At 41.3% G+C, this 16,342-nt stretch overlaps 1 protein-coding gene across 1 annotated transcript in view; it reads left to right on the forward strand.

Moving 5' to 3' along the window:
* The window catches only part of Gad1 (glutamate decarboxylase 1), a 40,413-nt gene extending 38,845 nt beyond the window's left edge, over positions 1-1,568 (forward strand). The window contains exon 17 of the mRNA XM_021182551.1: positions 166-1,568. Coding sequence (XP_021038210.1) covers positions 166-339 — 174 coding nt within the window. The 3' untranslated portion in view covers positions 340-1,568. The remainder of the gene's footprint in view (positions 1-165) is intronic.
* Positions 1,569-16,342: the final 14,774 nt, after the last annotated feature.

A 16,342-nucleotide genomic window follows, 5' to 3' on the forward strand; every position in this document is an offset into this window, starting at 1 on the left:
TTGGATGGGTTTAGATAGTAGCCATGAAAAACACTTGGTTCTAAAATAGTTTTTGTTGTTTTAGACACATAGTAAAAAGCAAGTCAAGTTGATCTATTTAAAAAAAAAAAAAAAAGGGTGTGTCAGAGTTGGTGCTGAGTTTGGTCTTCTTTTCTCCATCTCAAGGTGGCTCCCAAGATCAAAGCTCTGATGATGGAGTCAGGAACAACCATGGTGGGCTACCAGCCTCAAGGGGACAAGGCCAACTTCTTCCGGATGGTCATCTCTAACCCAGCCGCCACCCAGTCTGACATCGATTTCCTCATTGAGGAGATAGAGAGGTTGGGTCAGGATCTGTAATCCCCCTTCACAGAACCAGAATCCTCGGCCATGCTTGTGCCCCTCTGGTACCCTAGAGCACAGCTCTGTCAGTAGCTGACACACCTAGGCCATCTCATTGAAGGAAATTATAATCTCTTAAAGAATATTTGTCACATTTCACATAAGCTTGTTTGTTAGAGTTAGTGGGGAAATAATGTTCTTTTTAAAAATTGCACATTAGAAACACAGTATATATGTACAGTTATATATACCTCTCTCTATGTACATGTATGTATAGTGACTGTGGCTTAGTCCTAGACCATAGCATGTTGCTCGTCCCCAGGAAATTAGCCTTACCCCCAGCAATTACTAAGAGGCTAAACCATCCCGCAAGCAACTGCAGAGCAGATGGTATCCCTACTGCAGTGTCCTAGGGACCCAGGGAAAGGCTGTTGGTGGGAGCCTACCTTCCTGATAGAGCTGATCCCACGTGAAGGGATGATGGATGACAGAAAGTACCAGTAGATGACAAATGTCACACCCTCCCTGTTAGTACCCTGCTAGGGGAAATAGTAGCAGTCTTTGTCACAATTGTGCTGTTGCTGTGTTTTAGAGATTAATCTGTGTAAACTATGTATATTGCCATTGTCCATCTTTGGGCAGGGGAAAGTGCATATAATGACTAAGTTGTATGTCAGTGAGATATTTGCTTATTTATATTCAAATATATACCATGTTAAAGAGACATCTTGTATTTTCTTCCCATTTGTAATGTATCTTATTTATATATTAATGGAGTATGTTCTGAATACTGTTTATGGTATTTTCGTGCATTTGTGAGCCAAAGAGAAAAGATGAAAATTAGTGAGACTTCCATTTATCTTAGAGTGCCCTTAACATAATGATTTGAACATACGTGTACTGTCTGGAAAAGAATTCTGATACTGTACATAGAGTCATGTTATGGAAATCTTGCTTCAGTAGCCTTCGCTCTTCTCTTTCCCCCCTCAGGCTGTATGTCAGATATTCTCAAAGCTTTTCTAGTAACTGATGAATAATAATAACTAGATCTCCTGTAATTTTGTAGTAGTATATGACCAATCTCTGTGACTCGCTTAGCTGAAACCTAAGGCAATGTTTCCGAAGATCTCCGACACACTGACCAGTCCCACAAGTGTTTTTGAAGACATGAAACCCACACTGTGCATTTAGGGTGTGCAAGAAGAATATAAATAAAATAAAAAATATTCTCCATGAAGAATTTGTACCCATTTTTTTTTGTCTTCCAGTCTGTGTTTCATGTATAAAGAGAGAGTTCCAGGAACCTTTATTTGGGATTATCCATGGCCCATCCATTTCCCACTAGCTGGCTTCGGGTGCTGCTCCGTATCCTGGTGAAGTTGAGCCTTTACCAACTGTTGCAGGTTCCTATGCCCTTAGTTAAGTTATATTTGCTCTTCGTGTCCAGAAAAAAAAAAAAAAGGACACTGTTTCTCACCTTCCTAGATGCATCTTAGAGGTGTATGCCTTACCAGTAAACAAATATTTCCATCCTCTCCCAGTCTCCAGGGACAGCTGTGGGCTCCAAGGTTGCAGTGTCCAGTGTGGCAGACAAATATCCCTTCTAGTTTGGAACTCAGGTCATCTGGCATCAGAATAACAGCTCCTTCTTATGTGTGCTTGTACAGTGGTGCTAACTTAGTTCCTTAAGAAATGTGTTTAGGTGCTGGATCATCAGGAAAGAGGGCTCAGTTCCTGCATCATTCAGTTAAGCTATAAACAGGGCCTTATTCATTAGAGACAAATCCTTGTCTACAGCACAGGTAGAGAAGCGACCCCTATACACAGCACTGAGATTGACTAAACAAACTGGACCATGGGAGTAATCGGAAAGGTACATTATTCTCTGTTTTTGCTATTCTTCAAAATCCTTCTTGTGGGTTTTTTTGTCCCTTGTCCTTATTTGAATTCTGGCCATTTCCATAGCTTTTGCAGCCTTTCAGGTACAAGTGCCTATAAGTTTGCAGTCCACCATCCAGGCTCATGAAATAAGACTATCTTCTAAGTTTTATGCAGCATAGAATTCCTTCTGCTCCCTCATTCTGCCATTGTTTCAGACTGCAAACTCCCAGTAGAAAGGTGAGAGAGGCCAGGTGGTGCGCTCTTTTGAAAGCCTGTCTTAGCTCATTTTTCTAGTAACTGTGTTATCTCAAAGAGGCCAAGCTTGTGGGAAGAAAGGGCTAAAGTAACAAAGCAATCATTTTTAAAAGACTTTTTAAATCATTTAAAATTCCGTGTAGATGTGTGTGAGAGAGAGAGAGAGTGCGGGGGGAGAGTTTGTGCACATGAGTGCATGTGCCCAAGAGAGTCAAAGGCATAAAATCCTCTAGAACTGAAGTTATAGATAACTGTGAGACGGTGAGACTCCCACCCCCACCATGTGAATGCTGAGAGCCCAACTGCTATAAAAAGCAGTATTCATTCTTAACCAATGAGCCATCTCTCCAGCTTCCAAAGCCATCATTTTACCAAGCTGTTAAAGTGACACCTGGCATTAACTCTCCTGGACCACGAAAGGGGTTTTCTGGTTGTTTGTTTGTTTTTAATGGGACAATTTAGGACTAGAATTAGGAGGGCAGTTTTAAATTAAGATAAATTCATTCTTCATAGAATTCTGTGTGACTTCTATGAACTTTGGCAAACCCATTTTGTCAAGTCAGTGATGGCATGACCAGTCTACCCCAGAAAGTTCCCTTTGTGCCTTTAACCAGACCACCCCTCTTCTCCCAGCCTCTGCAGCCCTGTTTGTTGGCTCCTTGGGTTCTATCTTTCTATCTCACATTCGTGGCATACTATGTGGCTGTGGTGGTTTAAATATGTTTGGCTCATGACAAGTGGCACTATTAGGAGGTGTGGCCTTGTTGAAGGAAGTGTGTCACTGTGTAGGCGGCTTTGAGGGCTCCTAGTGCTCAAGCTCCGCCCAGTGCAGAGAAGTCAGACTCTTCCTGGCTGCCTTTAGATCAAGATGTAGAACTCTTAGCTCCTCCTCTAGCATCATGTCTACCATGCTTCCCACCATGATGATGGTGGACTGGACCTCTGAAACTGTAAACCAGTCCCAATTAAATGTTCTCCTTTATAAGAGTTGTCTTGGTCATGGTGTCTGTTCACAGCAATGAAACCCTATGACAGAAGTTGGTATCCACTATGATAGGCCTGGCCATTCTTTTGTTTAGAGGAATGTGGGTGTGGGGGCTTTGGATTTGGAAAGCAGTGGAATGCTTTAAGCAGGGCTTAATGGGCCTCCCTAGTAGGAATATGGATGACATTGGTGCTGAGGGTGACTTGAACCCTGGGGGCCTGGATGAAGAGGTTTCAGAGGAGAAGAATTTTAGTATGTTGCCTAGTGATCATTTTTGTGATATCTTGGTGAAGAATGTGGCTGCTTTTTGCCCATCTCTGAAGAATCTGCCTGAGGTTAAAGTGAAGAGATTCAGATTAATTTCATTGACAAAGGAAATCTCAAAAAAGCCTAGTCTAGACTTCATCCTGAGAAGTGTTTTAATCCAACTTAGCACGAGTAGGAAGGAAAAAATATAAAACGTATGTTTCAAGAAGAAAGGGACCACCAGGAAGTGGAATGAAGCTAAATCTCACATTCAAGGATATTAAATGAAATTAAGGGAGAAGTGACCTCAAGTGAAGATCCTACTCAGATAAGCTTATTGCTTATTCCTTTGCAGTTGAGTGAGGGATAGTTATAGCATGTTAGGTGTTGTTATAACCTGGTTATTGTTTTCAGTTGGACATAAGATATGATGGTGTGTCAAATTGACAAGGGATGGATTGTGATGGAAATTCTCAGTTGTCAACTTGACTATATCTGGAATGAACTACAATTCAGAACTTATAAAGATCTTGTGAAAGGCCCAGATGTGGTGGTATACCCCTTTAATCCCAGCATACAGAGGCAAGCAGATCTTTGTGTTCAAAGTCAGCCCGGTACAGAGCAAGTTCCTGGCTTAAAGAAAGGCTTAGGTTTGAGTGTGGTGGTACATGCATTTAATCCCAGAATTCAGGAGTCACTGGCATGTAGATCTCTGGAGTTCAAGGTCAGTTTAAAGAACAAGTTCCAGGACAACCAAAGTTAAGCAGTAAAGGAGTTGGAAAACAGCTGAAGATGATGTAATAGAACAAGGAGGCCATGTTCCAGTTCCTGCAAGCAGCAGAACTCAGCAGCTTTGGTCATGTGGTTCTGGCTTTAGAATCAAGAATAGAAGGGACTACTGGGACAATTGATGCTGATTGGCTAGAGCTAAGAAATTAACAGTGATTAAGAAGAGACTAGCATCACTGAGGTGAAATCTTCTGGGAAGTGTTTTCTGAGAGCACAAAGAAGCTCTGTTCCAGAGATAGATAGACATTGTGCCTGCAGCCAAACTTGATAATATATAAGAATCACTCAGGTGGTACTGTTTTGAAGGCATAAAGAAGTCATGGAGAACAGCTGAGGCACTATGAGAGGCCAAGGTGAAGTACACCAGGAAAGGCCACTGGTGAAAGTATAGCCTTAGTTGCAGTTGACAGCCCAGGATTGAAGGGGTCATGCAAAGAAGTTGAGGATTGGCACCATGGAGAGAGCCTATGAGAAGCTATTGGTGAAGTCTAGTTGCAGCGGAAGACGCCAGCAAATTGAAGATGCCAGTATCATGGGCTGATCACCAAAGTGATAGAATGGAGTCAAACGCTTCAGAAGGCAGAGATGGAGAAGTGAGGCCAGCCCTTTGGAGGAGTCCAGAAGATAATGTCTGGACTCTGGACATTGTGAAGTTGAAGTTGCCTTGGAGCCCCCCAAGATGTTGGAAAGGCCAGAGCCATGGAATACCTGTCAAGGAAAACTACTAACAGTGAGTGGAACCAGCCAGCCCCAAAGAAAGAATTGTGTTGCAGCCAACAAAGCTGAAAGAAGTTGGAGATCTGAAGAGAGCTTTGACATCAGACATGGAGATGCTGAGTTTGGAGTTTGCCAAGCTGGTTTTTCTGTCTTGCTTTGGTTCAGTATTTCCTCACTATGATGTTTGGAATGGGTAAGTAGATCCTGTGATGTTGGAAGCTTTTTGATTTTGATTTTATAAGGAGATTACAATTAAGAAATTACATGAATCTCAGAAGAAACTTTGAACTTTGACCTTTTAAACATAGTTGAGATGTGATAGACTATGGGGACTTTTGAAATTTGACTAAATATATTTTGCATTATGCTATGGCTAGGTATGTCCCCACAGACTCATGTGTTTGAAAAGCCAATGAGGGCCAGAGAGTGGAATGTAGTGTTTTGAATGTGCTTGGCCCATAGGAGGTGGCACTATTAAGAGGCGTGGCTTTTTTAGAATAGGTGTGGCTGTTTTGGAGGAAGTGTGTCACTGTGTAGGTGGGCCTTGAAGGGAATCCTATACTCAAGTTCTGACCAGTTCAAAAGAGAGCCTCCTCCTGCCTGCCTTTGGATCAAGATCTAGAACTCTTGGCTCCTCCAGCACCATGTCTGCCTGCATGCTGCTGTGCTCCTGCCATGGTGATAATGGACTGAACCTCTAAAACTGTAAGCCAGCCCCATTTAAATGTCTGCCTTTATAAGAGTTGCCTTGGTCATGGTGTCTCTTCCCAGCAATGGCATCCTAAGACAGTAGCCTTCGAGTGTGCGTCTCTTGCTCCACCTAAAGCATCTGACACCCATCCATGCTGTCTGCTTTCATGTCCATTTTCCACCTCTGCATTCCCAGTTTGGGGCAATTAAATTGTCATAAACATTAGCATGCAGATGTTTGTATGAACACAGATTTCATTTGATTTGGGTAAATAGCCATGGAGGGTGTAGGATTCCCAGATTGTATGGTGAGAGCATAGTTAACTTTAAAAGAAACTATTTAACTGATTAAATGAAATCTTTTGGGAATAGGTTTGGGTTCCTGCTTAGCTATAAATGTGCAAATATAGTCTTCTGTGGAAACCTCTTATGTTTGGGGTTTACCTCTGATGGAAAAGTAACTTTTATTCATCTAACATAGTTGCCATCTCAGAGGCTTTCTGTGATATAAGCTCATCCCTCTCGAACTTTTATTGAACTTCAGTGACTGATTCAACTCAGCTGTTCTGGCTCAAACTCCTCTCCAAACTGACTGATTCAATCTGTCTTCTCACTAAATTGCCCTGCTTGGCCTCAAACTAACTATGGCAATTTGTTTTAACCCTCTGGCTCCTTCTTATTCTCTGGCTTCATCTGCCTCTGCAAGAACTCAGTAATGCATTCCACTGTACTACACTCACTCAACTCAACTCCACCCAATGAAGCTGACTCAACTCCCAACTGACTCTCTCTTTCCCTGAGCTGCTCTTAATTAGTGAGAGTTGTGTGTATCCTAACTCTGACTCATTCTGTCAAATCTTTCACTGATTTGTCACTTTGTATGCCCCTCAACTGGACATCATTGTTTAGGATTAAAGATGTGTACTAAGAGCATGTCTGCATTCCAGGGGGATCACACAGACCTAGAAAGTCTTTGGATGTGATCCCTTGCCGGAGTAGCCATGTGGCTGGATTAAAATTCCTCTACACTCTGATAACTCTTGTAAGATTTATTTTACTATTTACTTAGGTGAATGTGTGTAGCCAGAGGAGGCTAAAGGTGTCAGATTCCCCTAAGCTGGAGTCACAGGTGATTGTGAGCCATCCAACATGTGTCCTGGAAACTGAACTCAGATACTCTGCAAGAGTGGTCCTAAGCACTGAGCCATCTCTCCATCTGCTGCTAACCAACTTTCTAAAAGATGTATTTGTTTTTCATCTTATGCATATGGGTACTTTGCCTCTGTGCATGTCTGTGAACCATGTGCAGGATACCTGGTGCCCTCAGAAGCCAGAGTTCCTGGAACTGGAATTACAGATGGTTTTGAGTGGTTATATGGATGCTGTGAATCAAACCTGGGTCCCCTGAAAGACCAGCCAGTACTCTAGACTACTGAGCCATCCCTCGGGCCCTGATAACTCATTTTCATGGCCCCACTGGTATTTGCATTATAGCACATCAATTGGCTTGAGCATGCTTTGGAGTAATTACTTTTAGTTCTCTAGTTTCCTTTGCTTGCTTGTTTGTTTGTTTGGTTTGGTTTGGTTTGGTTTTTGTTTCATCTTTAGGCAGAGGTTGTTATGAGTATTCCTGTTTCCTAGAGCACATGGTTAGAGGTTTTTCTAAGATTAACCTACAAAGGAAATGGCTGGATTATGGTGCACTTGAACCTCACTGGTAAAGCAGTAGTCACGCTGGAGTGACAGCTCCAGTTCCCATGGGCCTCGCTGTACAGCCTCCCCATCACTTGACCTAAAATGTTGCACTCTTGAGACAGAATATACATTATGTCCATTCACTGTTGTGTACTGTTTAAGCTTCTTGAAAGTGGACTCAGAGAGCCAGGGAGCCCTCCTTCATTCCAGGCTCAGGCGTGATCATCACAGATGCTCTCCCAAAACCTCTGCCCTGGGACGGTGTGGACCCTTAAGTCGTAAGACAGGGAGATCAGAAAGCAGCACTCAGCTAAGGATAAGAAGAACATCGTATCCCCGTGAGCAGCTAGAAAGCAAACCATTTCCAACAGAGGTGACTAGTGTTTATTCCAGTATGGAAGCGCTGGCCTTGGGAATGAGAAGCTGGAAGCTCATGCATGAGAAAATACTTTCCAACCAAGGTCCAGTCCAGAGCTCCAGCTGTTGCTTCAAGATGTCTTCTGTGGTAGCTTTCTGTGAGATGCTGCCCGTGCCCCCATTATCTTTCACTTTTACTCTTTCTGTTTACGAGTATCTTAGTTGTGGTTACTGTTGCTGGGTTGCAACAAAATCAAAAGCAGCTTGTAGTGGACAGGGTTTATTTGGTTCACAAATCATGGGTCATAGTCCATTGAGTGAAGCCAAGGCAGGAACTGAAACAGGTCTGGAGGCAGGAGAGGATGCCAACGTCACAGAAGAGTGCTGCTTGCTGGCTTGTTCCTTACACGGCTTGCTCAGCCTGCTTTCCTATAGCACCCATGACCACCAGCCCAGGGATGGCTCCACTCACAATGGTCTAGGTTCTTCCCCATCAATCACTAATTAACAAAATTGCTGTTTTTTTCAAGGGCCAGCTTTGACATCCAGGGTAAACTGAGGCTAGGCATAGAGTAAGCAGTTGGCTGGGACCAATGAAATGCTTTGGGGGCAGGGGCAGCAAAAATTCTTTGTGGCTAGTGAACAAAAAAAAAAAAAAATCCTTGGGGACCAGCGAAAGAGAGGAAAAAGAATCTCTCTCACACACACACAGTGGGAAGCTTCAATAAGCTACACATATACACACATATACAGACAGACAGACAGACATTGGGTGGATGAAGCAACGCTCCAACCACTTTATTTTTTTCTCCCACAGCTTATATATCAAGCAGTATAAAAATGACTATGTGACTACATTCTAATTTTCTTCCTGTGGATGATTACAATGAGTATGCATTAAAAAAAAATATTCCCCAATACCCTCACATGAATAAACATCTTACATATTACAAGTGAAAAGAAAAAAACCAAATTATTCCCAAGAACACACATCTATTTGTAACAAAGCATCTTATTATAGATAAACAAAGTGTAAGCAAGCAAGGGAGTTTCCTCAGCCCGTTTCTCTTTACTGGCAGGCAGTTACAAAGAAAGGATCAGTTATTTTATTATTTAATCTTATAAAACTCTTAGAAGAATCACAAATCTGAGCTTTTATAGAAAAAAACCAATACGTCATTTCTACTCTAAATCCTCAGGGTGCACATCTGCTCGTTAACATTTTTTTTTAACTAAGTCATACCAGGAAGCTGAGGGCAAAAATGGGCACAAGAAATTAACCATCACTGTGATCGTCAGCCCAGTTTTTGCCTGAGAGGTGTGTCAGCTACTCCTAGCTGGACTGCTGTTGTTCTTGTTCCCTGACCTTAAAAAGATCCCCAGCCTTACTCTTAAAACTGTGCCTTTCTAAACTTCAAGTTGTTTTTCTAAGATTTCTACAACAGAGACACTGACAAAAAACATCTTAATGTAACTTCACTAACAATCTACTCCAATCCTCCAAATACCCCCTAAGGCCGGTGAGTCGTGGCTAACCACCTGCCTTTCCAAGTTCTTTCCAGGAAGTATTAATCTGCTCCAGCAGCAATGCTTGAAAAAAGATGAAGCACTATCCTGTGAGTGCCAGCGATACTGCCCAGTGAGAGCTGGAAACCCCCCGTAGAGTTTCCATATAACTCATAATTATGAGGGATGTGGTTACCATGAAGACAATAAGCAGAGCAAAACCCCAACAGCATGAAGTCCCCAGGACACACAGTCCTTGTGGCTCTGCCTCCCTGAGGTACACCCAGCTGCATCCCATGAGTGCTAAAGCTCTGTCTCTTCCTCTTGCACAGCCCCAACCCTATATGTTGCTTTACTTGTGCTTGCCACACATTTAATAAACCCACTCCTCAGAAACCAAAGGTTTTGCTATTGCAGATAATCCCCTGAACCATACCGGTGAGTCTGAGGTAGTGTCTCACTGTGGAGTGACATCTTTCCCCATTATTATTGATAGATACTTGTGATCTAGAAGACTCGAGTCTTGACCTTTACCCAATTTTCTTAAATGTTTTTATTATTTAAATGCATTTTATACATCAAACATATCAATAGTAGTGACTACTTTGTGAATTACATAATACATAAAACGTTTGTTCTACTTTTATATTCATATCCTTTCATACCCTAAAAATATCATTATTGAATATGTAATACTATCCATAACTGAGGATCCTATATCTAATGTTGAATACTAAATTGTTTCAAAGCATACAAAATACTCTTTGGGAGTTAAGCATAGTAAAAGAGCATAAAATATTAAAAATGAATCATTAAGAAATATATTCAAAAGCCCTTATAGGATATTACCTGACATAGTGAGAGAGTATTTAAAACACATCATGTATGTATCTGTGTACATTTTCTAACAATCAGTTTATTTTAAAAAGATTATCAGTGTTTCTAGGAGAGAAATTATTTTATCAGTAAGTATATTTTAAAACTTTCAAAATAGCAAAAATTCTTTGAAGTTAAACATTAAGAAAATGCTAATTTCAAGCACAGTGAGAAAAATTATCAATATTTCCATGATGTTTGTAGAACATGATTTTAATATTTTCCATATTTAATATTTTACTTGTTGATATTCAACAAACAGAATAGTTGTTTTAAGATATATTTCATTGTTATGTCTCCCTTTTCATTTCTGATTTTATTAATTTGCATACTGTCTCTGTGCCATCTGGTTAATCTGGCTAAGGGTTATCTATCTTGTTGATTCTCTCAAAGAACCAGCTCCTGGTTTTGTTGATTCTTTGTAAGTTCTTTTCATTTCTATTTGGTTTGATAATTTCCTGCAGTCTACTCCTCTTAGGTGTATTTGCTTCTTTTTTGTTCTAGAGCTTTCAGGTGTGCTGTCAAGCTGCTATTGTAAACTGACCCGTCTGGCAGGCCCAGTTATTCGAGGGTCTCGAGGGGACCTTCTCCTAAGAACCAAATTGGGGGGTAGAGAGAGATGAGAACCTTGTGTGAATAACGACACGGAAACATTCTGAGTGGCATCAAGGTTCCAATGTATTAGCCAGTCCCAAGGTTTAAATGCACAAGCAAAAGGGGAAGTGCCTTTCAGCAGGAGGGGTGGGGCAGTAGAATTGCACAAGCAAAAGGGGAAGTACTTATCAGCGGGAGGGGTGGGGCAATAGAAATTTTTTCTTTTGGCAGCTACACGGGGAAGCAGGAACTTGGTGGTATCAGGGTGTGGTCAGGACATCTGGCGCTGGCTTAGGGCTGGAACATTCTGTGGTTGTTCTCGGACCGGTGTGTTGGTGGCCCGCTTTTGACCCCCTTTTCTTCACAGGGGGAGAGGCCCAATTCAGAGATCAGGACAATTGTGTTGTCTTAATGGCTCCCAACAGTAAACTTTCTTCAGTTTCTTTCTGGAGAAACTTAGAGCTATGAGTTTTCCTCCTACCACTGCTTTCATTGTGTCCCATAGGTTTTGGTATGATGTGTCTTCATTTTCATTAAATTCTAAAAAGCCTTTAATTTCTTTATTTCTTCCTTGACCAAGTTATCATTGAGTAGAGCGTTGTTCAGCTTCTATGTGTATGTGTGCTTTCCATTGTTTGTGTTGATATTTAAGACCAGCCTTAGTCCATGGTGATCTGATAGGGTGCATGGGACTATTTCAATCTTCTTGTATCTGTTGAGGCCTGTTTTGTGACCAATTATATGGTCAGTTTTGGAGAAGGTACCATGAGGTGCTGAGAAGAAGGTTTATTCTTTTAATTTAGGATGAAATGTTCTATAAATATCTGTTAGATCCATTTGGTTCATAACTTCTGTTAGTTTCACTGTGTTTCTGTTTAGTTTCTGTTTCCATGATCTGTGCATTGCTGAGAGTGGGGTGTTGAAATCTCCCACTATTATTGTGTGGAGTGTGATTTGTGCTTTGAGCTTTAGTAAGGTTTCTTTTGTGAATGTGGGTGCCCTTGTATTTGGAGCATAGGTGTTCCGAATTGAGAGATCTTCTTGGTAGGTATTTCCTTTGACCAGTATGAAGTGTCTTTCCTTATCTTTTTTTGATAACTTTTGGTTGAGAGTTGATTTTATTCGATATTACAATGGCTACTCCAGCTTGTTTCTTGGGACCATTTGCTTAGAAAATTGTTTTTCAACCTTTTACTCTGAGGTAGTGTCTGCCTTTGTTACTGAGGTGTGTTTCCTGTATGCATCAAAATGCTAGGTCCTGTTTATGTTTCCAGTCTGTTAGTTTATGTCTTTTTGGGGGGAATTGAGTCCATTGATGTTAAGAGATATTAAGGAAAAATGACAGTTACTTCCTATTATTTTTGTTGTTAAAGGTGGAATTATGTTTGTGTGGCTATTTTCTTTTGGGTTTGTTGGAAGATTACTTTCTTGCTTTTTCTAGGGTGTAGTTTCCCTCCTTGTGTTGGTGTTTTCTATCATCCCTTTGCCCAGTTTTCAACTGAGATGGCCTCCTCTGTATATTTTGGGTCATCTTTATATCTTCCTAATACTCTTTTTGTCTTATTTTCTTTTGAGACAAAATCTTTCAGTGTAGCTCAGGCTGGCCTGAAACTCATGAACTGCCTCTGTATCCAGAGTATTGGGACGGCAGGCATGAGCTACACTAGGCCTTGCCTCTGACTCTTTTCTAAATTATATGTTTGGCAAATATCTTCTCCTAAGCTGGGGTTTGCCTTTCACTAAGCTAATACTTGTTTGAAAGGCACACATTCTCACATTTAATGTAATAAAGTTCCAATGCTTGCATTTGTGGTTTCTTTTTTTTTTTTTTTTTTTTTTTTTTTATTTTTTTTTTTTGTTTTTTTTTTTTTTTTTGCACATCATCTTTAAGGAACTCTTTCCTGTCTCAGTGTCACAGAGACATTCCCACGTATTGACTTCTCAGCTTTGAGGACTGATGCCACTTAGTGTTTAAATCTTTAGTCTACCTTGATACCTTGAATTGATTTTGTGTTTGGTTCTTCTTTGCGAGTGAAAGGCTTATGATTATCCCTTCAGTCTTTCAGACAAATTTTAGGATGAGTTCATCAAGTTGCACAAATTGACTCCTGCTGAGATTTTTCTTGGAATTTCATTGACTGTGTGGATCAATTTAAAGAATACTAACACCTTTTCAATACTGCATGAAGCAATGATTATATTAGGGTTCTCTAAAGGAACAGAACACATGGAGGCATGTGTACACCTGTATACATACACACAGACACACACACACACAATTTTTTTAGTTAACTTAAAACAGTAATGACAGCTGCCTCACATCAAAGCAGCTAAAAGCCTGTGTTGTTGGAGTCATCCCGCTGTGGCTGTCTCACACTGGGGAGCATGATAACATGGTAGTTGCTCCAGTCACAAGGCTGGGTTCCTCAGTAGTCCCACTCTGGTGACAAAGACCTGGAGGCTCTAAGAGAGCTACTGGTCCTTAGCCTGTGATGGAGCCTGAAACCCTGATTCTGGTGTCAGCAAAGGACTCGCAGCAGCTACTACGGGGAGAATGAACTTGTCAGGCAAGAGGAAGGCCACATAGACAGAAGGGGAATAACCTGCCTTCTGCCTGCCCTTTTTTCTGAGCTGCTACACCTGTGGGGACGGTCTTCCCACATCAATCTAAGCAATCAGGACAGTCCTTCCGTTACCTTTCCCTACTAGGTTTGTTCAAATTTGTCAAGGTGACACTAAAATCAGTCTTAACAACAACGTAAATGCATAGTGTAGATCTCCATTTAACTAGGTCGACTTTAATATTTTTCAATGAAATTTCATAACAGATATGGCCTACTTCTAATGGATCTTTCCTAGGCACCTTATATTGTCCTATGTTTAAATACCATCCCTTAAGGATCCTACTTCCTAATTGATTGTGATTGGTACGACAGGATTTCAATTGAGATGATGTTCTTCAAACCAGAAAGTTCTGTCATACTCAAATGCCTTGGTTCTACCTAGACATGGCGAGACTTCTATTAATTTCTGATCATTATATTTGCTTTCTTCTTTTAATGTATATGTGTATACATGTATACACACATGCATATTTTCCTATCAGGACCCCACCCTTTATATATTACAAGTTTAGCATGTAACATTCTATTACTATCTTATTCTAAATAGGATGAATTTACCCAATTTCCCTCACAGTTTCTTAATTTTACTCCATTATCTGTTATAAGTTGTTGTTGTTGGTTTTGGTTTTGGGGTTTTGGGGGTTTGTTGTTGTTGTTTGTTTGTTTGTTTGTTTGTTTCTTCGAGACAGGGTTTCTCTGCGTAGCCCTGGCTCTCCTGGAACTCACTCTGTAGACCAGGCTGGCCTCAAACTCAGAAATCTGCCTCCCTCTGCCTCCAAGTGCTGGGACTAAAGGCATGTACCACCACTGCCCTGCATAAGTTGATTTTTAATCTTTACCTTTTTTCCAGTGAGTTAAAACTTTATCACAATTATGTGTGGTGGCACATGTTTTTAATCCTGGCCTTCTGGAAACAGAGACAGACAGATCTCTGTGAGTTCAAGGCCAGCCTACAGGATAAGTTCCAGGCCAGTGAAGGGTACATAGTGAGACCCAATCTAAAAACAAAACAAAAACCAATCTTTATCACTATGTAGTAAATAATGTTTTTAAAATTTTTCTCCACTGTTTGGTACTGATACAGCTATGTGATATTTCTTCATGCCAGTGTTTGCCTGGTATGTTTTCTTTCTGGGAATATTCACTTCCATGACCTTGGTTTTCCATTTGCTTTGCATGGATGGCTTATAACTGGACATGTTTAATGTTCCAGTCACGTGGTCTCCTAACTGCAGGGTGTCTGACACGCACACCCTCTGCTGTCATCTCTGATACATTCCATTCTTATTTTGTACCACTTCCTTTATTTTTCACTGTTCCTGTTTTTATTACATTGTTTAAATGCAGTTCTTTAGTGTGCAGGGCAGGTGTGTGCAGGGTGGAGGAGGGGCAATGCATGCACACCATAGCTCACGCATGGAGACCGGAAGAGTCAGTTCCCGTTTCTACCCTGTGGGTCCTGGGGCTTGAGCTCACATTGTCAGGCATGGACGCAGGCTGGTTGGTACCTGCCACTGCATCTCATTGACTATACTTTGAATACTATTTTTTTCCCTTCTCTTTTCTTGTCTAAAGATTTAGACTAGCCGCTCTTTCTTTTGTGGTGGTTGTCTGTGTGTCCCTACAGCCTCACAGTAAGTAGGCTGGTGCTCTCTGGTTACCTGAATCACCATAGCCTGTCTCCTTTACTGGTTCACAGGTTCATAGTTTTTTATTATCTTCTCTCAGACAGATGAAGGCCTGGAAAATTTTTTCTGCCTTCCCATCTGCTTCCCATCTACATCCAGTGTCATCCGGTGTTTTAAGTCTCCTTTAACCCACAGTTTGTACGTGAATAATCTTGTTTAGACAGTTTTTGCTTAGATACACCGTACATTCTCCATTACCTTTGATTGCATAGTTCCCCTTAGATCTCCAGCCTTTGATGTGGGCTGTTTTCTTTTTCCTTGATCTTCCTGTGTCTGGACTTGGCTCTACTGAAGCCTGTTAGCAGCCCCTACCTTAGGGGGGGCCTCTGAATGTGTGTCCTAGCTTCCCTGTGAGACTGGCTCGAAACGGTCATCTAGGTCAGACTGGCCACATGGCGGATGGAGAAGGAACTGCTAGCTAATGTAGACTGTTTTCGGCATGGAGCATTCTCGTCTCACCATAAGGCTCTGCTTCTAAGCACTGAGGGGCTCTGGTATCTTTCACATGGCAGGGAAACCTCTTATGTGTATTACATTTACACGCAGAATCTTGCATGCTTTTGTCAGAGTAAAGGATGCATCATAGACAAATGAATACAAAGGGCTTACCCTTCCTGGAAACTAGTGAATGGGGCTTTCTAGGATCAATTTAGCATGCAATCTTCTTCCCTGGTCTAGTAAAAGTCCTTCAAATCTCAGCTTTCTCCTACCTGTCTGAGTCAGGGTTGTTATTTTTGTTACATGACTTTGCATAAATACCTATTCTTCCTTCTTCTCCAGAACTAATGTAGAAAGGGAAACCCACTTCTGGTTCTAGGTGTGGCCACTCAGGGCGTTTCACCCCCAGGCTGGGCGATGACATTCTTGACTTGCAGTCATAAAGCCTCAGGCTCTGGTGGAGTCCAGGAACCAAGCAAAAGTAGAGACCTCAGTGAGCTGGGGCTTGAAATGAAAGTTGGAGCACACCACACACACACACACACACACACACATATATATATATATACACACACATATAGACACACACATACACACACACATATATATATACATACACATACACACACACATATATATGTATATATATAGAGAGAGACACACACACATATATATACACA

Source organism: Mus caroli, chromosome 2, assembly GCF_900094665.2.
Source record: "Mus caroli chromosome 2, CAROLI_EIJ_v1.1, whole genome shotgun sequence".
Classification (NCBI taxonomy): domain Eukaryota; kingdom Metazoa; phylum Chordata; class Mammalia; order Rodentia; family Muridae; genus Mus; species Mus caroli.